The 25359-nt window shown below is 42.3% G+C and overlaps 1 protein-coding gene across 1 annotated transcript in view; it reads left to right on the plus strand.

The window, feature by feature from the left end:
- The first annotated feature begins 3734 nt into the window (after positions 1 to 3734).
- Positions 3735 to 25359, plus strand: part of TTBK1 (tau tubulin kinase 1) — an 83667-nt gene continuing 62042 nt past the window's right edge. Inside the window, exons 1-3 of the mRNA XM_062489494.1 lie at positions 3735 to 4290; positions 11619 to 11766; positions 23500 to 23573. Coding sequence (XP_062345478.1) covers positions 4183 to 4290; positions 11619 to 11766; positions 23500 to 23573 — 330 coding nt within the window. The 5' untranslated portion in view covers positions 3735 to 4182. The remainder of the gene's footprint in view (positions 4291 to 11618; positions 11767 to 23499; positions 23574 to 25359) is intronic.

A 25359-nucleotide genomic window follows, 5' to 3' on the forward strand; every position in this document is an offset into this window, starting at 1 on the left:
TGTTGTAAAAACAATGAGGGACACTGGGTCCATGCAGCTACTGCTGCCATTAACTGAGCCCTAGTGCTGCTGAGCAGTGACACTTGGAAATGCCACTGGTTTTCTTTTCTTACTTCTAAGCATTCTTAGTCCTACTTTTTATGTTCTCATCTTATTGCCCACCCCATCTGTTCCGTTCATGTTGAGAATGGCTAAATTATGCTTAAATTCCATTTGCAACTAGTTATTTGTTGCTCCTCCCATGCAGGTATTGGACAGGGAGATTAATCTGATTTCTAGACTGCAATTTATTGGGCTACTTCTTTTGATTGTGCAGTTATCCAATTTTGTCTCACCCAAGAAAAGCTGTAGTTTACATCAACATCTCATAACACCTCTGAGATCCACTCTCAAGGTGGATCACACTTCTGAGCTGGTTCATGGTGGGGAATTTGATCAAGTCAAGAGGGTCATGGGTTACAGCAGTCTAAATTGTTCTAATATATAGACTACCAGAGGTAAGGATGTGTCCTGAAATGAAGTGGGATATTGCAATTCCTCCACAGTGAGATTAAGACCCTTTGTAAGCTGGTGACAGAAATTCCTTAGCTTTGTTCTGGTGTTTAATAACCACCTCACGACTGATGAGTTTTGAGCTTGCTGTTTGTGTGAGTGTGGCTGCATTTTGAGCACTCCAACTGTGGTATACTGGGACTGAAGCAAGCCAACATAGGAAAGATCTCATATATTCATTAGGAATTCCCACAGGGTGTGCTTGGTATTTATAAGTTTAATTTTAAGAATGCTATAATCTTGTAAAATGAGGTATTCTTTTTCCCAGTAAAGCTGCTTCAAATGTTGCTTGCATGAAAGAGAACCTTGTAAGATAAGTGGTTGGGCTGTGTTTATGAGACTTTTTCCATTGATTCTTTATTTTCTGTTCTCTGACCACCTTGAAGAGCTAAAGAAGGCATATATATTGTAGATACACTCCTTCTGCTGAAAGTACCTCACCAGAACACAAGTCAGGCCATACTGAGTCATACCACAGGTCCATCTAGGCCTGTACCTGACCTAAGCTGGCCAGGCATGGGTATCTAGGATAGAGAATAAAAGCTGGAAGGGCATAAAATGACTCCTGAGACTTCTCTTGCCACTTACAGTGAACTGGTGAACATGGGGTTTTTTTCCATTTCTGTTATTATAAATGCCAAGACTAAATTTATAAAGCTATAAAGTTTATATGTTTGTAATGTTTATATAGTTGGCTGAAGGATAGATCTGTGTGGAAGAGTTGATTTCACATTTCTTCATGCTGAGAAGGGCCAAGAGATGGAATTTGGTCCTACTGTTGTCACTGTTACTTCTCAGCTGCTTTCCTTTGTGCTTCACTTGCCATTTCTAGGAAGGCAGTTTTAGGGTATCTTAGGCTTGCTCAACTCCCTTGCATGACTTCATGGGACAGGCGTACAAGAATTTCTTGACATCCTGTCTGTTTCTTACAGGAAAAGACAGGCTGAAATTTCTTGTTTTCACGGTCATTGTACTTTAAATTATGTCTTTTTATATCCAGTGGTCAATATATTTTAAAGGTAAGGAGTGTGGTGACGTGTCTAGGTTTAAGATGCTTGAGTAACATTTAACATGCAGAAATGGTCTCTGCTGTGTACTGGGGAGGAGAGGTACTGCCTTACCACTCTCCCACTGACCATCTCTTGCTTCTTCTGTGCTGATGGTTTCTGCACAAAGGTACCTTCAGTCCTTCTTTTGCCCCTTGTGATCCTCCGGGTTTTTTTGGGTAATGTGTTATGTCTTGCTATGGATGTAGGTAATGCTTGGCCCATAGGCCTGAGCGTGTTTCTGCAGTACTGCCTCAGGAATCAACCTTAGATTTGTGCTGCTACTGTGATCTAAAACAGCTTGGAATTTGTTTCAGACTATAATTAAATTGGTATTTGCTTTGGCTGCATTACTCTGGTGATACCAGAGCATATCTGTAAAATTAGTTCTCTAATTCCATGTTGCCAAATGGCTGCTATTCATGCTATAACCCAGTAGGATTTTATTCTATTTCAAAGCCAGATTCCTTTAAATAACAGCCATGATCTCTTTGTACACATGTGTTAAAATTTTGATAAAGGAAAGTGGAATAGTGCACCAGGGAAAGTGACTGTACCTTGCCTGGCTTTGAGTGCTTGTGGACTTTCTTGTTTGGTCTCTAATTCCTTGGGAATACTTTCCACCACTGTCACCAAACTGAAATCTTACTATGCACATGCATTGCTGAAGTGATGAAGTGGTAATGTGAAAAGACCTTCAAGAGTAGGGAGGGGATACTTATTTGTGTGTCAGTGTTTTTAATATTAAAAGTTTGGGACAGTCCATAATTAACTAATTTTTCTTTAAATACCAGAAGAAAAGCCAGTATTAGGGGAGATTTTTGCAGGGGCTTTCTGTCCTGTGCCTCCTGAGGTGATGTGCAGGGAGGTTATGTGCTCAGCACTCACTGGTAGCTTAGGGATGACCAGTTGAGGTGTTCTGGTGAGCATAAAGGAACTTGGGAATGGCATTCCACTTGCTCATTAGAAGAAGAGGCACAAATGTTGTGCTGCCAAGCACAGCAGGTACTTTCTCTTACCAGTTTCTTACTTCAGTACCCGATGATTGAAAGAACAGCTACCCCATACAAATGCAGGCTTCTTTCTTTGAGAATTTGGAACATTTTGCAGCACCTTTCTTCTGAATCTCTTTAATACCCAGTTTTTTCTTACTTCTGTTCTATCATTTATGATTGTCCTTTAGCAGATACTGGATTGAACATTTCTCAGCAGCCCTCTTGCTGAGTTAGTCTGCTGCTCTTTTTTTTTTCCATGTAGTTATCTTCTATATCTGGAATAGAATCTTCTTTTGTGAAGATTTTTATAAGATCTCTGATATCTTTTGTTCATGTTTAGTTTGATCATCCTTTGTCTTGCACTTTTGACATACTTCTTTCTGTCTGCTGCTTCCTTGTGCACACTACATGCTGGCCATTTCATAACCTTCCCTCTCAGTCCTTTTATTACTAGGGAATTAGTTCTTTTCTCTACTTGAGCTCATAATTAACTGGTAACTTTTTTCCCCTTTTCTGTGGACCTGAAGAAATGTGATGGTTGATGACCGGTTCCAGTATTTTTTTTTAAATTCGGTATTTATGTTGTTAATCTAAGTCTGCAACCAGACTGCTACACTAACACTCATTTTTAGAAAGGAAAATATACATCTTTTTGGGGAATGACAACAGAACTGCCAAGATGCATGCTTAGTAAAAGATCCAGCTGACTTCTAAAGCCAGTAAAATATCTGAGCAAGATCTTTTATTAGGTCTCTTTCATTCATTTACTTCTAGGGAAGCCAAGTTAATGTGTTTCTGAAAGTAATTTTTGCAGATTTATAACAAAAACCCCTTATAATTAATATCAGCATAGGCTATCTGGAGCTCCATATGAAGGCAGGAAAAAGGGGCAAGATGAACACCACAGGCTCATTATCTCTGTATTTTAATTTGATCATCTTTAGCACTCTGTGTAGGGTATGAGTTGGACTAACTTACACCTGGCTGAAGCCTTTTCTAACATTCCCCATCTGCTCTGCTTGGCTGTTCATTATAGTGATGTGTCTGTAACCCTGGCCCTGTACAGTCCTCCTACCCTGTTCAGACCTTTAAGGCTTATTGAATGCAATACCTGGCAAACCTTTCTGATTTGTGTTGGATATCATCCAATGTAAGCCATAAAAACTGCTGAGGTAGCAGCTGCTCTGCTAAAGCAAGACTTTGCCTGGTAACAGTAAGAGCCCTTGCAATATTTTGGTGTTGGATTCTCATTGCACTGTCAAACCCAAAAGCCGTGGACTCTCCTGCATGGTGTAGCTGGTGATTGTCACCCTTTAGTTTGTGCTGCTGACTTGGAGCAGGGCTGTGTCTGTCAGGTTATGCATGGAGTGAGCTCAGGTGTTTGCAGGGTGAGTTTGCCTTCTTTCCTGAGAGGCTGGTTCTGATTGAGTCAAAAGCAAGACCTGTGGAAACGCAGCATGTACTTACCCTATGACCTGTAATAATTTTATCATTCATTGCCCCTGCCGCCCTTTTTTTTTTGTTTTTCTTTTTCCCAGATAAATGGCTCATTTAAACTGGGAGCTACTGAAATACTCTCTGGCTGGCAAATGCAGTGCCTAGCAGCAGTCATCAAGGACGAACCAAACATGAGTGGTGGAGGGGAACAGGTCGACATTCTCCCGACCAACTACGTGGTCAAAGATCGCTGGAAAGTGGTGAGTAGCTCTGGTTTTAATGGTCCAAACAGACCTCCTCCTCCTCCTCCTCCTCCTGCACTAGCACAGCAACTTCCCCGCTTAATCCTGGCCTCGGGCAAGAAACAGTGAAGTGGTAGGGTTTGACATGTTTGCAAGATACTTCAGGAACAAGGGGTTTAGAGTGGTATTTTTGGAAGGCTAAAACTGCCAAGGATTTTTAGGTAGGATTCAACTGTTTTAGCAGACTGAGTAATGTTTTAGCAGGAAACTTAAATTTCAAATTACTGTGGCAAAGAATACTACAGACATGACTGTAAATAAATTGCATTACAATAAAATAATGTAGCACCAAATGTTTTGGGTTGGAATGTCAGCTACTTCAAGAGGCAGAAAGCCCATGCTTAACTAACTGGTTCAACCTCTGCAAATTTATTAGGATACTTTTATCACCATGTTAAGTGTTCTAGTTCTTACCTCATCTGTTGTGCAAGCTGGACAGGCTTTGCTTTTAAAATGCTGTGAAAACATTTAAATCTCATGTATACCATTGTCTTAATTTTGAACTGGGATTACCAGCACTCTCTGAATCACTAAACTCCCAGCAGAAGCCTCCCTAGTTTGAACTGCAAACGACTTGCAGTAAGTAGTGCTGAGTTGTTCTTTATGCTGACTGGCTGTGGTACAGTGGCCCTGTGAGTTTTGCAGTGGAGTGTGGAGAGCAGAGGACTAAAGAAGCTTGGGACTCCGAGTTCATTTCAGTTCCAGACTGTGGGAATAGGTTTTTTTTTTCAGTAGCCCACTTCAGACAAAACATTATCCTTTTATTAAACCCAGGCTTGTTCTTGTTGTTCCCCATTGCCTGTTTCTCTTCACTTTGTTCCAGCTTTCTCCACAGCCTTCACTTTTCTGTCTGGCCTATTGCTGAACAGCCTATTTATATTTAAGCAATTCAAACTGATCTTCATTCTCCTGGCTTCTTGAGAGCCAGTGGAAAAGCTCAGTTTTCTCTGTGATTAGACACCAAAATGGAGACAACCCCTTTGCTCCTCCTAAAGCTTTCTGTCACAGCTGAAGGAAAGCTTTGCTGTGCTCCTGCAGCTCTGGACTGGAGCACATGTACTTGTTTTGGAGGGATGATCCATGGGCAGGTTAATTGACATATAGTACTTGAAACATGCCCTGTGCTTACCAATGTCTCAGAAAATAATGGTTGCAGCTTTTATCTGCACAAATGGAAATTTCCCCAGAGCCTGCAATTTGGTCAGATAGGTGCATGTTCTTTGCCAGGCTGAATTTCAGCACTCTCCTGATGCCTTTGCTTCTGGTGCATGACTGCTAATACTCATTCCTGCTTAACAGAAGAACTCGTTTACATTGAGGGTGGCAGAGGATTGGAAGAGGCTGCCCAGGGAGATTGTGGAGTCTCCTTCTCTGGAGACATTCCAAACCCACCTGGATGGGTTCTTGTGTCACCAGCTCTAGGTGATCCAGTCGTGACAGAGGGCTTGGACTAGGTGATCTCCAGAGGTCTCTTCCAACCCAAATAGTTCTGTGATTCTGGGATTCTCTGTTCTCCTTTACCTTGGCTAACTTTAGCTTGTACCATTCCCTATTAATCAATCTTGGAGTTTCTCCTCCATAGACAGGAGTGCTAAAACTTCTGAAATGATGGGAGTATTTTTGTAACGAAGCCTAAACAAAGTAACTTCATTCTTGGCAACAGCAGAATTCTTACAGGCACCAAAAACTCCAAGTAAAATCTAAAATATGCTCACTGATGCTCACAGGGAGCATTTCAAACCAATTTTACAGTTGGTAGAGGCACTAAATGTGGGATTCAGTGCTTCATCGTTGCATGAATCTGTGACTGAGGTCCACTAGAATCTCTACCCTCTAACTCTGCCTTAGAGAAGATAGAAATCTGCAGCTGTATTGCCAACAGCATCAACCTCTAATTAGAGGAATAACCTTTTCTGTTTTATAATGTCTCACATTAGCCTTAAATACTGCAGTGAAGTCATTGCCCCTCTTGAAGTCTCTGAGAAATGACATGACTTGCTAAAGGTTGTAAATAGCAATGAGAAATCCTTTTTCCCAGTTCTGAGTAGCACTGGGAACCTGACCAGCTGACTTGTGCATTGTTAACCTTCATTGAACTGTCATCACCCCACCCCAAAAAAAAGTGTGAAGTGCAGACCCTTTCCTTTTTGGCAGGCCTTCTGCTGTGGGACCAGTCAGAACCACAAGCTGTGGGGGGCTTGGAGTAATCTGGAAAAACTATGAAAATACTTCTGGTGGCTCAAGGAAATGGACAGTGTAGGATCAAGTGACCGAGGAAAAAGGGACTGTACCTTAAAGTGGGCATACAGCTGTAATGTCAGGAGTAGCATTTTTTTCCTTTTGTCACAGATCTTTCTGAATCTGTGCCAGCTGTATGGTCCAGTCTTTGCTGTGGGTGATGGATCCTGCTCAGGCAGGTGTGTGGCATATTTATGTAATGCTGGGGTACAACTGCCAGAAGGTCTTTTGTGTAATTTGTCCTCCCAGTGTCTCTGGCTGGGCATATGCTTGAACCTTGTAGCTCTTAGTGCTGGCATACTTCCACTATTGAGCTGATTTCTAATTTTAGATTGGTGTAATGTATTCCTTGAATTCCTTTCCTCCTTTCTACTGGCTGACAAAGCTTTGACAAATGAAGATGCTGGTTCTCTGCAGTTAGCCTGTTGGTAGTTCATTTTCCTGCCACTCGAAGTCAGTAAAGTTTGGCTATCTGACAGCAGTAATATTTTTGTTCTTATTTTTGAAAAAAGACATGGGCAGGATGTGCTTATGGTTTTTATCAAAATTTGTAGATTTAGAAGTATTCTTTGTAGTTTACTTGCAGACATTTCTGATGCTTTGACTAGATGAAATTTAGACAGTACTGGAACCACATGACTTTTGCTGAGTCCTCAGAGGGTCTTGATCCACTTGTGCTCTGAATGATGTGAACAGTTTTGATCAGGGGAGGGAACAAAGTAAAACGTAACTTGCACTTGCTTTGAACTAGATAAGGATGTTAAAGCTGAATTTTGATGTATCTCTTTATTTCACATAAATGCCTTTTACTGGGGATTCACAACTGACACTTATTAGCAAGACAGAGTTGGCAGCTCCTGCACTGAGCTTTGAAGACAAGTGATGACTCGTGTACATGTGTATGTTCTCTTGCTAGGTGCAATCCATGTTTTGTCTTCTTTCAGGATTCTGAGCTTCTTGATCTGAAGCTCTCCTATTTATTTTTCAGACCTTGCTGGAAGCCCCACAAAACTTTGATGGATTCTTTACCTTGTCTTGTTCAGAAAGGCCATTTATGATTCCAAGAGGGAACCTGGGACAAGGAAGGTTCTTTGTCAGACTTAATTGCTTTAAGTGGGCTGTGACAGGTTTTCAGTTGATTTAGAACGTGTCTGGCTGAGTTCTTGGTTGGCTTCTCAGTTCATGCCTGTTTTACATGAGATTGTTTCCCTTGAGATCAGATCCAGTCCTCTTCAGCAAGTGGAATGGGCTCTGGAGAGTTTGATGAGCATTTCCTCAGCTGTTAATCAGATGAGGCCTACTGGCCATTTCTGGATCAAGTAGCCCATTGAGTTGGGCTGCAGAATTGCAGGCTTGGCTATCAAAGTGCTCTTAGACGACAGCCACAGTGGTCACTGTTTGACCTTGTAAAATCTTTGAAGTCCATAGATGACAGCCTTGACCCTGGCTGAGTTCACTAAAGGTTGCTGGTTTTTCATTTGGTCCTTTGCCCTGGATTTAGAGCTTTGCATTGCCACAATCGTGACACCAAACCATTCCTTCTTTGGTCCTGCAATGTTATCCTGGGAAGGTCTGGTCTTTATTTAATATCCTTGGAAAGCAAACTGTTTAGAGTGGTGTCGTATATGCTTCTGGAATAAAAGATTAAATTTGTATTCAAGCCTGTTTTTGGCTGGAGTTGTTTGTTGCCTTGGTTTTTTGAACTCTGTGTGAAAATACTGATTTTTGCTCAGTGAGAAGGCTGTGTGTTGCTGTTGTTGTTTTGAGGTTTTTTTAGTAGGCTTTGGAAGATTGTGCTGCAAGAGTCTTTTTCAGGATAAATTGAAAATATTTCAGAATATTTAAAGAAAACGTATAAGGGATCCATCTGTGTCCAAGTGCAAATACCTACCTGTTTGGTCAGATGAACTATTCATTTGATTCCACAGCCTGGAATAGACACCTGGACACCCAGCTCACACCCAGGGGCTTGTGCAATTAGGTGGAATGAATCCTGCTGGTGTTGGCAGCCTGTATCCCAGTCATGACAGCAAGTGGGCTGTTGAAGGTAGGAAACAGGACCAGAGGAGAATATCCCCAAGGCAGTGAGGCTTCACATGGGCTGATGATGACTCATGATTACCATTTGGTGATTCTGGTTAGATGTTTCATTCTCTTCCTTGACTTTGTGTTTGCAGTTTCATTACTGGTTTGGGGTTTTTTGAGTGGTATGTGCCCATCTCTCCTTTGTGTCCAACACAAGGCTGTCCTGAGTTCACCTTAGAAAGTAAACTCCCACGGACCACCCAGATAATGAGGCAATGCATGTGTCATAAGCCCCTGACCTCAGTCAAGATCTTGACTTACAACAGCTTGCTCTGGAACAAAGCAAAGGAAATGCTGCTGATGGCCTCTGGATGTTGCTGAAAAATCAATAATTATGGCAGTGCTAGTGATGATGTTGAGTAGATGATACCATCTGGTGTCCTGGGAAAAGTATGCCAGAGAATAAATTCTGGAAGAGTGTGAGCGAGGATGCAAGGAAGCGAAGGCAGTTTTGACAGCCTTGCATTGGCTGGAATATATGTATAAAATCAGTTTTCTGTTTCAGCAGAAGCTTTGATCTTGATCTCCTGTGCTCTCCCATTTGTTTCTCTGTAGACCTTTGTGTAACCTTCAGTTTGGCTGTTTTGCCAGGTGGGCAGTCTCAGTATTGTACTTTTTTTCCTGAACCTGCTTCTCTGATGCATACATTCCTTTGCTTTTTCTGAGGTAGCAGTCCTAGCCTGTCCTTAGTTTTTCCAGACTCCTGATCATTCTTTTACTCTTAAAATGAGCGACTCCCAATTCAGTGAGGGCTTCAAGAGCAAGGTGTTCAACACTGAGCATCATATGTGACTGGACCTTCCTACAGAACCTATCCTAGTCATATCACGGTGTTGTTCCATTTGTATTGTGACACCTTTGCATTTTTACAACTGTGTTGGACCATCAGAGCTGTTCCTGTTAGGGCCAGTGAATGGAAAAAGGATCATTATGTGTGTCTGTGCTGCCTCAGCAATATTTCTCTCCAGATCTATTTCTTGAATTAATCTACACAGTGAGACATTTGGGTCTTTATTTTTTCTCCATCCCAGCTACGTTGTGTTGTATTTTTCACTGTTGACTTTTGCTCACTATCTTACCCATTTTCTGCCTGCGCGTTTTTTAATCTTTCTCAAAGTCCCTCCAGATCCCAGTTTTCCTTTTTGCCTTCTGTAGCTTTTACTGTCCCTTTCCCTTTCTCATTAATATATCTGACCACAGAAGATCTCCTGCACTGAATCCTGAGGTATTAGCTTATATGTTGTTGCTATGTTCACTGTAACATTGTTTTGAAAGGAAGATTTTTAATAGCCAGCTCATTTAGTGTAAATTTCCAATTGGAAGTAGGGCTGAAGTGTAATAATTTATGAATAATCTGTGGTGACCTAGTTATTGGCTGTTTACTGTGTGAATATGGCTGTTTAGCCCTGTGGAAGGTCATGAGGAAAAATGACAAGAAGTTGCTCTGGACAGCAACTTTAAAAGGCTTATCAAGTAATTGCTTCAGAGACAAGGCTGCCTGCCAAAGCTGTTAGTATGGAAAACACTTCCTTCTGCATGTGGAACACTTTTTCTTGACCTGGGAGCCAGAAAAGCAAATAATCTGGGTCACCTTTGGGAGGAAAAAACCCTGCCCATGGTAGGTAGGGCTCTTTCTTCAACTAACTGGAGAGATGCACAGAACAGGCCTTTGGTGGTACATCTAAATTATCATTATACCATCTAAACCTCATTAAACATTGTGCAAGATCCATGTTTGACTAACTGTCTGACTGAAACTTATTTTCCTCTCGAAGTGTTACTGCTGCTGTTGGAAAGAAGTGGCACTCAGGACTTCCCGAGGAGTTGTTAACAGAAGGAACACAAAATACTGAAGGCAAGGGCTGCAATGAACAAGTGCTAAGCAGATCAAGGGAGCCCTGATCTATCTCTGCTCTAAACCTGAATTTCCTCCTGGGCAGCACAGTAGGCTTTAAATATATCTAAGAGAAACAAATATGAAATGATTCTCCCAGCATAGACATTGACTCTAGCAACACATGAGGAGTCTGTATTATACATGGTTATATGTAACTCTATGCACATATGCTGTCAAGTCTCAGCAGAAGGAAGATCAAGGAATCACCTTCCAGGAAAGGCAGAGGATCCTGATTTGCTCTCTGAATGTCTGACTTACTCGAGAACAGGCAGACAGTTTATCTCTAGAAGGTACATATCAAATATGCTGAAACTTAGACATCTTTGGCTTTGAGTTTATGCCAATTGAAGTAGTGTAATCCTATTGTGAAACAGTCTTTAATTTTGCTCAGAGACACAAAAAGCATCATTTGGTTGGGTTTCAAACTAAAGAGAAAAATAGACTGACAAAGAATGGGAGTTGTACTGGTGGCTTGTGCACAACTGTTTGGAGGTAATTCTGTTGGTAGTTCTTTGAAATGTGACACTGAAGTAACTTCACTACCAGAGCAGGTAAAGCATCTTGTAAAACATTCCAGTAGATGTTTTGTTCTGTATTTTTTTTTAATCCATTGAATGAGATGTAAACTTCATTTCACTTATTTCTTGAAAGATTAGTTCCAACTACCATGGTTACGTTTTATAGCAGAGAAGTTTATTTGTTGGGGGGAGTGGCAGTTTGCATCTGCCACGGTCTGGACAGCTCTTCTGCTATCTCCTTGAACAGTCTCTCCTTGAATTTTGGCAAGAACATCATGGAGGCAATAGGCATTATCATTTGCTTTTAAAACTATCACCTGTCATTGCTTGCTAGCCTTGTTCTTGGATGTTAGAGCAAAGAATTTATACATAGCACAGTGAAGTGGGTAGCTGGACTTTGGCCAAGCTGTGCAGTGAAGGGATTCAGGCACAGCACAGATTGGGAGCTGAGCTTGTTCTCCCTACGCAGTCGAGGAGCTGGCTTTGTGAGAGCCAGCTTGATGTTCCTTCTTGTGTACATTGTACCAAACCTCTCTGTGCTTATCCAGCTGAAGAAGATCGGTGGAGGTGGCTTTGGGGAGATCTATGAGGCAATGGATTTGCTGACCCGTGAGAATGTGGCCTTGAAGGTGGAATCAGCTCAGCAGCCCAAGCAAGTTCTCAAGATGGAAGTGGCTGTCCTGAAAAAGCTTCAAGGTAAGGCAAAAAGCCCTTTGGAAGTGCTACAAGTCACTGTGCATGTTAACAAATAGAATCCGAAGTTGCAAATGTTTTTTATAGCTTTTTCTTCAGCTTCCATCTATATGAGATGCCATGTTAAGTCACCAGCTCAGAAAGTTACATTCTGCAACTCAAGTGAGATCAAGGAACAGGGACTATTTTATCTGCCAGGATGTAAGGACAATGATCAGACTTAGACTGAACTGTTGGTCCACTGGTCTGTGCAATCTACTGATACTGATTAGAAAATAAGGAATAGAGAAAGTAGTGTCTGATTAAGAAATGAGGTTGCCTCCCAGAGGACCTGGAGCACTGAATCATGACAGAGTCTCCAAGTAAAATGGTTGACTAGTAGAGGAGTGCAAAAAGTGGACAACAGGAGCTATAGGGAAACTGAATGTTAGCTCATATTTCCTGTACCTCACTGTCCTGGAGGCAAAGCATGAAGTGATGTGCCTATTCTTAATGAGGGTGCAAGGGAGCTGTTCCTGGCTGAAGTAGGGGGACTTTACTAAAAAGATTGCTATGAAGGGATGTAAACAAGGAATTTCTAAATCTGCCTTTGAGGAACTGAGAACTGCTGTTGGCTGAAGGGTATTGTGCATAGATTTCCTTTTGAAGGCAAAGCCAGCTATTGCCAGGTACAGTTTATGTGTTATGGTATAATATAAATTTGAAGGAATGTTCCTTTCTGTAGGATTCCCACTTGGGCTGAGGAAACACCTGCTGAAACAGTGAGTAGGATCCTTATCACCAGGGCTCATGCTTCAGAGATTATGTTGTGACCCTATGAGTCTATCCCTTTGTACAAAATCTCCAGAGATGTGTGGTTGAATTTAAGGGTGAGAATGTTGCAGGCCTTGTGAAACGAGCTACTCAATGTTCGTGACAGATCGCCTCTAGGTAAAAGCCAGTGAATTATTTTTGAAGGTCAAGTCGTTTTCCACATTTCAGCTCTCCCAAGAGGAGGACTGATAAGGCCTCTTTTGAATCCTCTGGATTATTAGATGCAGCTGAGCTGTGTAAAGAAGAAATCAGCCCAGGTCATTATGAGGACTCTTGTTGATCTGAGAAAGGCCTGGATACGCAAGCTTGCAGAGAACAGCAGAGCAGGTGTCTGAGATCTGAATGCACTGCAATAAGAGTGTTTTTGAGATTTTTTTCTTTTGTCTGGTTGTACACTTGAAACTGCTCTGAATTGAGTGAGGGTGTGACTGTGCAGAATGATGGATTTTAGAGTACCACGAGACAATGTTGTCATGCTGGGCAGTGCCAATAGGTGCTGCATCCAGGACAGGGAATTCTTGAAAAGCTATGACCTGAAATCACTAGACCAGGACTAGCATCAGAAAATGTGCAAGGTGTTGACTAATATTTATTTCTGGAAGATTGTTGAGAATACCAAATGCTTGTAAAAACACCCACATTTGTGTACAGGATGATGCTGGTAACTGGGGAGAGGGAGTGGTGGTATGTGGAACTAGGAAAAGCTCCTTGGCAAAGCAGTTAGTAAATATTCAGGGAAGGGACAGAAAGGATAGAGGAAGCAAAATTGGCTGTGCATCAACTATCCTGCATGTAAGAATGACAAATTACTTTAGCCATGTTTTTACAAATCAAGCTGTTCTGTGAGGAATTTAGCTTTTTTTTGGTTGAAGGTTAGTCCCCAAATGCTTCACTGAAATAAATGATAAAGTTAAAATAAGAAATTGGGTTGAGAGCATAGGGAATCACGTATTGTATATGTTTTCTCTGTGAGTGTTGCAAAGAGGTGAGAAACATTTCAGAAAGGGACGTGCTGCCTTTTTCCAGTACTTGGTGAGTGATTTTTTGGTATTACCATAGGTGGTACAGTCAGTTCATGGATTTCCAGATGAAAAGCAAGAGAACAATGTTGTCTAAAATCCCCCTGTACTTTTCTGGTAGAATTCAAAATTGCAGTCCTTCTTAAATAGTGCAGCTTTATTGTTTTCTATTTAGGTGTCACACCAACCTTAAAGGACTAATGAATGAGCCGCTGCTCTTTCCAGATCTCGTGATCAGAATCTTACAAGTTGCTGGAGTTTGGCAGAGTTTGGGACAGAGATGGTTGGCTCATCCTGTAGGCCTGGTTTGGGTGCAGACTGACCTTTTGAGTGCAGCAGCTCCTGGTTGGTGTTGCCAGCAGTTAGGCTTTCTGGGACAGTTTGTGGAATAGCCACATGGAGAACACAGCTGCAGGTGGGTCCCTCACAATGTCCATCCTGCACTAGCAATGCACACAGAACAGCTGGGGAACCAACCAGGTAATGACTCTACTAGAGAGTCTCTGTACCTTCTGATAAACACCATGTGTAGTTTTCTGCTGTGAGGGTGGTCATGTGCTGGAACAGGTTACCCAGAGAGATGGTTTGAGATGCTGAAAACCCAGTTGGATGTGACCATGAACAACTTGCTCCAGCTGTCTCTGCTTGAACAGGGGCTGGATGGTCTTAAGAGGTCCTTTCTAACAGAAATGGTTCTGAGATACTTGAGCCTGGCTGTGTGAGATCACTGACACATCAGCAACTCTCACCTGCTCTGTAGAGTCATTTTGTTCTGCTCATACTTGATTTGAATCTCTAGATGTATAGTGAGTTTTCTGCATCTGTTGAGATATTAATATGTTTCCCAAAGGCAAAGTTTTTCCTAACTTGCATCATTACTTGCAGGGATCATAAATCATCTTCTGCCCAAACTTCCAAATCTGTTCACTGTCTTGAGTCTGTGAAGGACCAGTAGTAGTGCCCTTTTATGGTGAAACACTATTGAGGAGTCAGTTTATGGAGTTTCTTGCTCCTGCCAGTGATGAGATGATGCTCTCAGTTGTGCTGTTGCTTCACCTTTACCCAAGAAGTTTTTAGCAATGTTTTGTGTCTTTTTTCTTGCCTTCTATAGACTTTATTAGTCAAAATCAAAACCTTCTGTTTCCACAAAGTTGCTGTAGAAGATGTCCTTGTTCAGGCTGGACTTCCAGGGCTCAGGTTATTCTGTCTGGTGCTACTCTGTCTGACCAATTCTAATTCTAATCAGAGCACCACAAGATAGCTTTGTATTTTAATCCTTGTGAAGCACTGTTTACCTTTTTCTCTTGTTTCTCCTAGAGAAGCTACCAGAGAATTACACTATACTAGGTTTGAAAATCTTACCAATAGCAAATTCAGAAACTGTTTCAAAGATAGTTTGGGCACATTTGCACAGTGAACTTGTGCATGAATACAGGTTCTCTGTCAGAATACTATTTTTGTGCCAAGCCCTCATTTTATTACCTTGATCACTAATGTAAAACTATCTTTAAGTGAGGCGTGTGTGTGATCGTACCATTTGCGCACAATTTTAGTGTATTGGGATTTTCTACTTTGCAGTCAAGCATTTTGAAACCAAGCCTAAGCTGCACTGGCAAAACATTTCCTGCAGATTTTCTACAGCAGAGGATGTTGCTGGTTTAGTTGTACCTGCCAGTGTGTTGCTGTGTAGACAAACCTTTGGATACATTAAAAAGTAAATGGAAATAAGATCTGTATGGCTAAGTGGATGAGTAACTTGCATATCCAGAGAGCAAGAAAGGCTTTGGCTGGGTTTTTTGTGTTTCAGCCTCTTAACCAATGTCTCCATTAGTGAGCTGTACAGTAGCTGCTGATCAGTGAGTTCATGCCTATACATCTCCAGCAGATATATATGGCTTGGGGATTTTATGCTACAGTCTTCATGGATTCAGGGGATTTTGCTTTGGCTTAGTTCTAATCTGCCCTCCTGTCTGAAGGTGCATTTGTTGGTTTGGACTCTGATTTAGGATTTGGGGACTACTTGGTGTGTTCCTGAAATAGAACTTCATGGTCTCTTTGCCCAGAGGAAGCCTTACATGACCAAAATCCACTCTGGGAATGCTGACATGTGGTGGCTGTGACGATTTAAGGCAGTATGGGAGGCTTTCTTTAAAATCTCACTGCTTTTATAAACCAGGACTCTGAGGCTCCTGTTTTTTTTGAATCCTGAGGAGAAAAAATCTGATGGTTTCCTATCATTGAACATATGGAAGGGAGAGTACTATCACATCTGGATGAGCAGATGTTTTTCCATCTCTTCAGTGTTTTTCTAACCCTTTGAAATACAAGTGGACAGAACCTGCCTGCTGTCTCTTGTGATTTTTTTTTTTCCTGATGCTTGATTTGCTGTGGAGCAATGCTCAGGTGCAAAGGAGCCTCAGTACTACACAGACTCTGTTTCTTATCTATGAGATCTTGAAGGGTAATCAAAATGCCACATCTCTGTGAGAACAGCTCTGGCACAGCTTTTGAGGTGCCTGGCTTGGGCTGTCCCTGTCAGTCTGCCTTTGAAACAGCAACCTTAATTGCAGAAACTGTAAACCAGTATCCTCAATTAAATCCAGTGGGCTTCTGCAGAGAGAGGTGTGGAAAGCATCTTAGATGCCAGACCAGGAATTGTGTTCCCTCGAGATGCTCAGCTGGGGCTGCGTGAGGCTCAAAAGCAGATGCTTTGAATTCAAAAGTATTCTACCTCTCCTTACCCACTTCTTAATAGGTGTCTCTGGGAGCACCCTGGGGACTTGTGAGACCAGAGCACTGCCCAAGGATCTCTCACAAGGAGTGCACTTTATATGCCTTCTGATCCATAGGCTCTCTAAATATGGATGTGGCCACAACATTCAGTCTCCTATGCTGGGATTCTATTTGCAGCAGCCTAGCAGATTGTAATTTAAAATGGCCAGATTATTCTAGTGCTGAGCACTGTTTTCTGTTCATCTGCAGTGGCAGTGTTGCCCTGGTATGAGGCTGCAAGGCCCTAAGTATTTGCTTTTGATCTCACTTGGCTGCCAGATATTGCTAAGCTCTCTTCAGTGTGTTGTTTTCTTTGTAAATGCCTTCTTTTCAGTGTGACCATTTTCATTGTGTAGAACTGATTAATATTATTCTGCAGTGCAGAGATCTTCTGCATATTGAGTAGTTGTGCAAGATGCAGCACGGTCACAGGCAGTGTAGTTTTTGAGTACTTGATTTTGTTACAGCAGATAGTAAAGCCAGTCTGTACTGCTCGTTCCCTCTTCATTGCCAGGGGTTGGACAGATAAGAGCTTCCTAGAAAAATAATGGGAGAAAAGGAACCTCGCTTTCCTTACTCACCAGTCCTCAGGGTTTTTGTTCTTATTGCATGTGTGAGGTTTTCTTTTTTTGTCTTAAAGTGGTGCCTTAACTCTCTGTGATTCAGTTTCTGTTACTTTTGTTGACACGGTTTATATGTTTCTACAGTATTTTGCTAGGTGTATATAAGCAAGCTATCTGCAAAGACTAGAAAGCAGCATAAATTGCCCTTGTCAGGCTTTTAGGCCATCACAGGGTGGCAGATTCACAGACTTAAGTTGAGCCTCTCTAACCATTTTTTCCATGTGGAAGTGTTTGAATGAACTGGCATTTGGTACACATGATTTCTGTGCCAACTGTGGTGCCATTGGGTGGGAGAAGGTCATGGCGTTGCGGAAAAAGGATTTAAACCGTTCTTTTTGGAGATTGTTTTGAATTTTTGCTCCAGCAGTATTGTGCCTTGACCTGTGTGGGATCTGTTATCAGTTACTCCTCTTCAAGTAGTTAGTTTTGGGGGAAAAACTGGAGGAAATCATGCTGTTTGATTAGGGGACAATGGCCAGCCTTTTGGGTTTTGTGTCCATTAGTTTATTGATTTATTACAGAAGCACTAGCAAGGTTAACCCGGTTGGTTAAATCCTAGCTGATTGCTGTTGAGTAATGTAGTTATTTAAGCCTTACTTCCAGCACAGAATTTGTCTTCTTTCATGTTCAAAACTCCTTTGTCCAGCTGAGTTAACGAGTCCCAGAAGTCAGTTTGTTTGTCTGGCCAGACATGAAAGTTTGTAACTGCAGAGGAAAGAAGTCTATGTGAGTCAGCACTGCCAAGCTAAAGGCAGCATTTCCAAGTCAGAAGATGATCAAAATAACTCTCATTTCATTTCTTAATCCTGATGAATCCTCCATTTCTTTACAGTATTTGTACAGAAGTGAATTCAATATCCCCACAATACAAAACCTGTGATAAGCTGATAAACCTGACACTGACAGACAAATAAAGGATAGCTGTAAAATGCTATCACGCTATAATGTAGAGCATCGAGAAACAACTGCAGCTTTCCAAATTCCAGTAAGAGCAATTGTACAGCTACATGTCCATAGCTGTGCATATCAGAGACCCCAGCAGTGCCAAGTGCTTGAGCAAGTTATGTTATGCTTAGTGACCTAAGCACTTGGACTTTGCCCAGTGTTTTTCCAGACATGGATCCAGAAGAAAATTTACGGTCTCGGGGAGGACCTCTGGAGGTCTCTAGTACAGCGTCATGTTCCAAGCAGAAAAGAAATAGATCTGGTTGATCTGAGCTTTTATCAGTAAAGTTTTGAATAACCTCTCTGGACTCCTGTTCCAGAGTTTCACCATCCTCATGGAGGAATAAAGAAATCATACCTAATAGGAACTTCCCGTGTTGCAGCTCATGCCCAGTGCCTCTCTGTGTGCTTCTGTCATGGGTTAACCCTGGCTGGCACTCAGCACCCCTTTCCCCCTGGGATGGGGAGCAGTGGAAAAACAAAAAAACCCAGGGTCTGAGATGAGAACAGTTTATTAATTGAAATAAAAACAATAACAGTAGTAATGAAAAGGGAAATAAGAAAATGAAAGGGGGAAATACAACCCAAGAAATAAAAGCGTTGCACCACTCTCTGAGTGATGCCCAGTGCATTCCCAAGTACTGGTCTGTGGCTCCTGGTGAATTGGCCCCAGTTTTTATACCAGGCATGACATCCCATGGTAAGCAGTATCCCTTTGGCCCATTCAGGTCAGCTGTTCCATCTGTGCTCCTGCAAGGCCCCAAAAACCTCTCAATGCAGCTTTTAACAGGGCTTATGGTTGTTCATGCACTCTTGAGTTGGACACACAAGAAGAAATACTGACAAGATCTTCTCAAGGGGTCAAAACAACAAAATAGACTTTAGTGGTAACCTTAGAAAATCAGATAACTTCGGCAAAGTGTTAGGAGCAGCATTCAGTCAACACAAAACACTTCTCAAAGCGTTGACTTAGCCCACTCCACAAACTCTAAGCCTGTTTGATTTTAAGTTACTCAATAAGAGGGAATGAGAAGAAGAAGAGAGGACAGAAATGATACAGGAAAGGCCATATACAGCTGCCAACTCCAGGGCTCCAACAACATTCAGCTGATAGAAACTCCAAGAGGAGGTAGGGTCAAGATGTGCTCACCACGTATTTGGCCTTAAATACCCCTTGGCCTTCCTGGGCCCTTCCCCCAGATGGGAATTCTGGTGATTTGGCCACTCAGGAGCTGGGTTAGGGGCTCTGTGAATGGGGTGTGGGGCATTTTCTCCAGTGTGACATTGGGCAGCTCTGCCAGGCTGGGATACTGTCTCTGGGGTGCACTGCCAGGGCAAGGCCAAACCTGTCTTTGACCCCACACACATGCATCCCAAAATGTCTTGAGACATCAACCTTTCCAGTCTCTCACAGCTCCCTTCTCGCTTCTTGTGCGGCTCCTCACTGGCAGAGCAGGGAGACACTGAAAGTCCTTGACTTAGGGTAGGGACTACTAAGAAACAGCCTAAACATTCATTTATTACCAACATTGTTATCATCCTAAATACAACACACAGCCCTGTGACAGCTGCTAGGAGTAAAATGAACTCCAGCCCAGCCAAAACCAGGACAAGCTCTGAGGAAAGTCAGGCTCCCTCTTCTTGACACTCTTGCATTAGGTGGCTCAGACCATCAGATAGTTTCCCTTCTATTGCCTTCCTAAAGGTTGAACAAATCCAGTTTTCTGGCATGTTTTGTTAATGTTACATTTTCCTTTCCTTTCCATCATCCTGGTGGGCACTGATGATCTGGTGGTGTTGTATCAGTGCTGGTCTTGTTCAGGAGAAAATGCAACAATTGTTAAGGTAGCAGTGATAAGAGTAACAATTGCTATGAGATTTATGATAATTCATGCAGCAGAAGTTACTTCAGTGTTTTGGGGGAGCTGATAGGAATGAGACAGCTACTCTATGGAGATGAATCACAGAATTTAAGCATAAAATTAAAATAATAATTTTTAAAATTTCTTTGTGGAGAAGAGTGGTTACTGTTTTTTCTGGTGAAAACACGTGTGAAGACTCAGAAAATATGGAGTCTATTGCAAAAAAACCCCAACTCCAAGTTGCAGCAATAATGTCACATTTCCTTTTTAGTATTTATTTGATTCGTTTCATTGCTGCATTGAAAATACATCAGGGATATTTAAGAACTTAAATGAGTAGAAAATTAGAATGAATACTGGTGTCCACCAGCTTGAAATTGATGTATATGAAAAAATAGACTCAAAAAAGGATCTTAATTTAAGTTCTTTTAGGGGCTGTGTAATGAAAGCTTTTCATGTAATGAATGTTTTAAAGTATTCAAATGGGGACTTTAATCATATCTCTACAAGGTGATTAATATCTCTCCAAGGGTTGAAGGAGTTCTTATACATGAGAACATAATTATTGATTGTAATTTTTAAGTTTCTTCAGAATAAGGACAGTGAAGACCATTTCAGTGACTGCAATATTTTTTACCCCATATTATATGGGACATTATTATATTCAATGCAGTTAAAAGACTGCAGTAGAAAGAATATTTTTCTGTGGCTGAACATTTAAATTTTGCCTTAACTAAATGCCTGTGAACAAAATAAAACACTCTGAAACTTTTCTCAAGCCAGTGCTTGTGAACATTGGGCTGATGTATTCCTCCAGTGTTAGTTAATTAACTGGCCAAAACTCTTTGTTCTTTGCTTTGTTTTAGTAACAAACAGATGCAGATAGAGAGCATATTTTCTATGGCATAACTTGTGACCTTCTGGAATATCTGTACAACTGTTGAGAAGAGCAGTCTAGCAAAGGACCAAGTGTCATCTGGCAGATAGTGCAGTAAAACAGTTGTGAGGCTTCCTATACCAAATATACCTTGGAAAAATACATACATCTTTGCATACATACATACATACACCCCCATACATCTTTTCTGGGTTAAAATATGCTTTGCTGCTCTCTGCTATGATCTCCATGCTTGAGGAGGGCATGTATGAGAAGAGAGGACTCTTCAAATATCTTGATGGCAATAGGCAGTGTAAAAATGTCATCGGCCTGTTACAGTGTGAGGATGGTTACCTCACAGAGTCAGGAACAAGGCAGAGGTGTTTAATGCATTCTTTGTCTTCAGCGTGGCTGATGGACCAAGGGGGTCTCAGTGCCCTGAGCTTGAAAGACCTTGACTGTGAGAATGATCAGTTCCCAGTTGACCCTGAAATTGTGCAGTCTGCTGCTCCAGCTGGATCCCTAAAAATCTATGTGGCCCAATGGAATTCATCCAAGAATCCTCAAAGAGCCAGCTGATGTCATTGCAAAACCTCTCTCAAGGATTTTTGAGTGGTCTTGGAAATCCAGAGAGGTCCCAGATGACTGGAAGCTGGTGAACACTGTCCCAATTGTCAAAGAAGGAAAAGAAGGAGGACTCCAGAAACTACAGGTCCATCAGTTTCACTTCAGTGCCTGGTGAAGATATGGAGAAGATGATTCTGGGAGGCACTGAAAAACAGCTGAACACCTGGGGCAACCCTGGATGTGCAGACTGGGGAATGAAAGGTTGCAGATCAGTGCCATGGAAAGTGACCTGGGGATCCTGGGGAGCACCAGGCACAGCACTGCCTGCTGAGCAAGGGAGGGGATTGTCCTGCTCTGCTCTGAGCTGGGGTAGCCTCACCTCAAGTGCTGGGGACAGTTTTGGGCACTGTAGTATTAAAAAATATATGAAATTGTTAGGGAGTGTCCTAAGGAAGGTGATGAGGATGGTGAAGTGTCTTGAGGGGAAGCTGTGTGAGGAGTGGCTGAGGTCACTTGGTTTGTCCACCCTGGAGGAGGCTGCGGGGAGACTTCACTGCAGCTACAACTTCTGTGAGGGACAGCAGAGGGAGAAGCACTCATCTCTTGTCTCTGGTGACCAGTGACAGGACCTGAGGGAATGGTGTGGAGTTGTGTCACAGGAGATTTAGGCTGGAGATTAGGAAAAGGTTCTTCACCCAGAGGGTGGTTGGGCACTGGAACAGGCTCCCCAGGGCAGTGGTCACAGCGCCAAGCCTGACAGAGTCCAGGAGGTGTTTGGACAATGCTCTTAGGCACATGGAGTGAGTATTGAGGATGGTCCTGTGCAGGGCCAGGAGTTGTACTCTAAGATCCTTGTGGGCCCCTTCTGTGATATACTAAGGAGAGTACTTTCCTAATCTCTGAATATCTTTTCCTGAAATACGATGGTTTATGATATTCCTTGATGATGTCGGCATGGTCTTGCACATTCAGTCCTGAGACTGGATAATGTCCATGCCAAAGTCAGGAAGGGTCTTCACATACGTAACCTTCTTGTTCATCTAACCAGATACAGGTGGATACTAGGACTGGTGTTTTTGTTTGTTTGTCTGTTTAAAACCTTCTCTTCCAAAGGTATTAAGGAGAAGTCAACGTATCTATTCCTCCAGTTCCAGTTGGCAGCAGCTCTGTTTTCTCTTTGTGATAAGAGCGAGAGTATGGTTGTTCTGGTGTGGGATGATGCTGGGCCTTAAAAGGCAGGCTCTTGATGCTGTAAGTGTTCTGGGATGGAGCTCCATATTCCACAGCTGTGTGCACTGCTCTGGTTAGAGCTCTGGTTCTCCAGTGAGAAAGTTGCTCCTTTGTCTCCTCCTGCCCTCCACGTCCCTAATCTGTCATGTCTTGCTGTCCCCAGCAGTTTCTGATGCCCCAGGCCTGTGGTACACACAGTGTCAACAGTAGCACTGCCCTGAGGGTGTTACAGGCAGTGCAGTTACTCATTACTCTATGTGTTCATGTTGTTCCCTTTTTTTTCCTTTAAACTTTGGTTTTAAAAACTAATTCAAATCACCATTGCTCAAGTGTTACCAAGAAACATAGCGCAAAGTTATGCAATGATTCTCACACCCTTCCCTGCCTAGAAACCCCACCAGGAAACCAGGAGTTCGCCATTGTGGTGTGCATCAACCTTTGGTCTGTTATCAGCAGTCTGCTATTAGGGCAATTCATGCCCCATCCTTCCCATTCGAGAATCCAGAGAGTAATCCATCACAAATCCATTACAGGTCAGGGTCTGAAGCCACAGCCTCTGCTCCCCCCACTGAGGACCAGCTGAGTATTGTGGGGTGGCAGAGTATGTTTGATTTTTCCTGAATAAGTATAGTTTGTACTAACATCATGAGAGAACTTGACACTGAACAGCTCCGATTTTTTTTTCTTCTGTTGTTATGAAATTGCTTTAATGTTTCATTGTAGTATTTCTATAAACATCTTTCTTTTCCAGGTGTCTGTGACTATAAAAATCAGGGTTTGTTTGTGTTGAGGTAGCACTAGATTAGCTGTTTCAGGGTAAACAGTGCTAGTAGGTAAGTGTGGTGGTGGTGTGTTCAAGTCAGCTTGTACTGAGTAAAGTTGGTGCAGTGAGCTGAGTTCAGTTTTTTATGCAAAACTCCTTACCTGATACCAGGTGCCAGCCCAGAATCAGAAACCATTTCTCTAAACATCATGATCACAGGGTTCTTGTCTTGTGTTCTATTATGTTCATTTCTGTTTCTTTTCAGGGAAGGATCACGTTTGCAGATTTATTGGCTGTGGAAGAAATGAGAAGTTTAATTACGTGGTCATGCAGCTTCAGGTGAGTTCTGTTCTTTGCCCTTCCTGTCTGTCCAATAAAGATGGAATCGCTATTGGAAGGATTTACACTGAGAGAATAAAACCAAGTAGTTGTGTAAAGACTTGGTTGTACACAGAGAAAAGGGTGGAATGGAAGACAGTGAGAAGGGCTGGTGTTGCTCTGATATCCCTTGGGATGGCTCCAGTCGTCAATATGTGCTAAAATATTTCATATCTCTGCTTTTCTGTTTAACATGGCTTTCTGTCAATTTTCTGGGGAAAGCACTCAATTCAGCATGCTCATAGGAGCAACCCACAGCATTGTGCAGCAGTGGCAGCTCTTTGAAATGCCTCCTGCTGAGTTGTGATGCAGCATTCAAAACATGTCTTGTGTCAGAGCTCAGAGTGAGAGCAGTGGTGTCACAGCAGCAGCACAATTTCTCTGTGGAAGGCCATAATCTCTGGCTCCCCTCTCTCTCCCAAGCTCAGCAGTAACTCAGTTTGTGCTGTGGAAGTGTTTACTCCTGATTGAACACTGCTGGTATCAAGTCAGTAAGGGCAAATACTTGGGTAGCTCATGGTGACTGCACTGCTAGACAGTAGGTGAAGTAAGACAGGTAGCAGAAGATCCCAGTATTTCTTTAAAATAAACCTTTGATTCTTTTGTAGTTCTTCTTTGCAATACAGTTGTTTAAACCCAGTAAACTCCTGGTGCTTGGGTTTGCATTCTATGTACTGTTGGCATCCCAGCTGCTGTTATAGATAGATAAAATCCTTTAAACAACCCTGGCTACTGCTGCTGCTGCTGCTGCAGTGTGAGTATGAATATGATTCGTGAAAGGGCTAGCTGGAGCTCATGGAAGAGCAAGGCTCCTATCCTCCCAATCCTGTCCTTACCAAGCCTTTGTCTTGGAAAGAAATTTCTCTGCATGGATTCTCTTACTTTCTAGCTCGTTCCTGACTGTGTAACTGAGCTCGCAGAGTAGGCAGAGCTAAAAATAATTTCATTGTTTGCTGAAGACGTTGATACACAAGGTTTTAGCTAATTCTGCACCATCACTATTCAGACTAAAATTCTCCTTCGACCTCAAGACTTGCTGAGGCATGGTTTACCACGTGTCCCTCTGACTGTTGTGTACTGCAGTTCTCCCTTACTCTTCAGTCACCAGGACTGAGGCTTCCACACTCAAGCTTCGCAATTCATTGCATCTGCACTATTCCATAATCAGCCTGATGGTGTTTATTTGGAAAATAATGCTCATTTTGTGTCTTTTCCTGGTAGCAGTAGCAGCTGAGGAAACTTATAGCACATTTCAGTGTGCAGCCCTGAAGAAAATGAGCCTTGCTTTCCGTGTTACTGTTGGATAAAAGAGCTGGTGTTCAAGGAACAGCTTTACAGTGGAAAGCAAGATCTGCTGTCAGTTCAGTAACTTGGATGTTTCATAACAGCAATGACAAAGCTGTGCTGCCTCTGGTGAAGTGTCAGAAATTCAAGAAGATAAGCACTAGAGGGGTGGTTTAGTTTGATTTTGTTCATGTTAAGGAGCAAAGCTGGGTGGACTGCTGTGGCTTGGCTGTTTCCATGAGCTGGCTTCTATCAGTTGTGATTCTTCAAGAGTCCAGAGCCTGAAGTGAAACATGGCTCAAAACAATTTGAGAGACTTGTCATGTGCTACATGAGCCAGCTGGCACCTTTATGCCTGTAAATAACTTGAGAACTGGAAATGAGTGGATGAAGAGATGGCATTTGGAGAGCAATCTCTGTTGTCTCCTCAACTGTTTGGAATCTTATGTCTCTTTGCTGTTGG

The sequence above is a fragment of the Cinclus cinclus genome, chromosome 3 (genome assembly GCF_963662255.1).
Source record: "Cinclus cinclus chromosome 3, bCinCin1.1, whole genome shotgun sequence".
In the NCBI taxonomy this organism is placed as follows: Eukaryota; Metazoa; Chordata; class Aves; order Passeriformes; family Cinclidae; genus Cinclus; species Cinclus cinclus.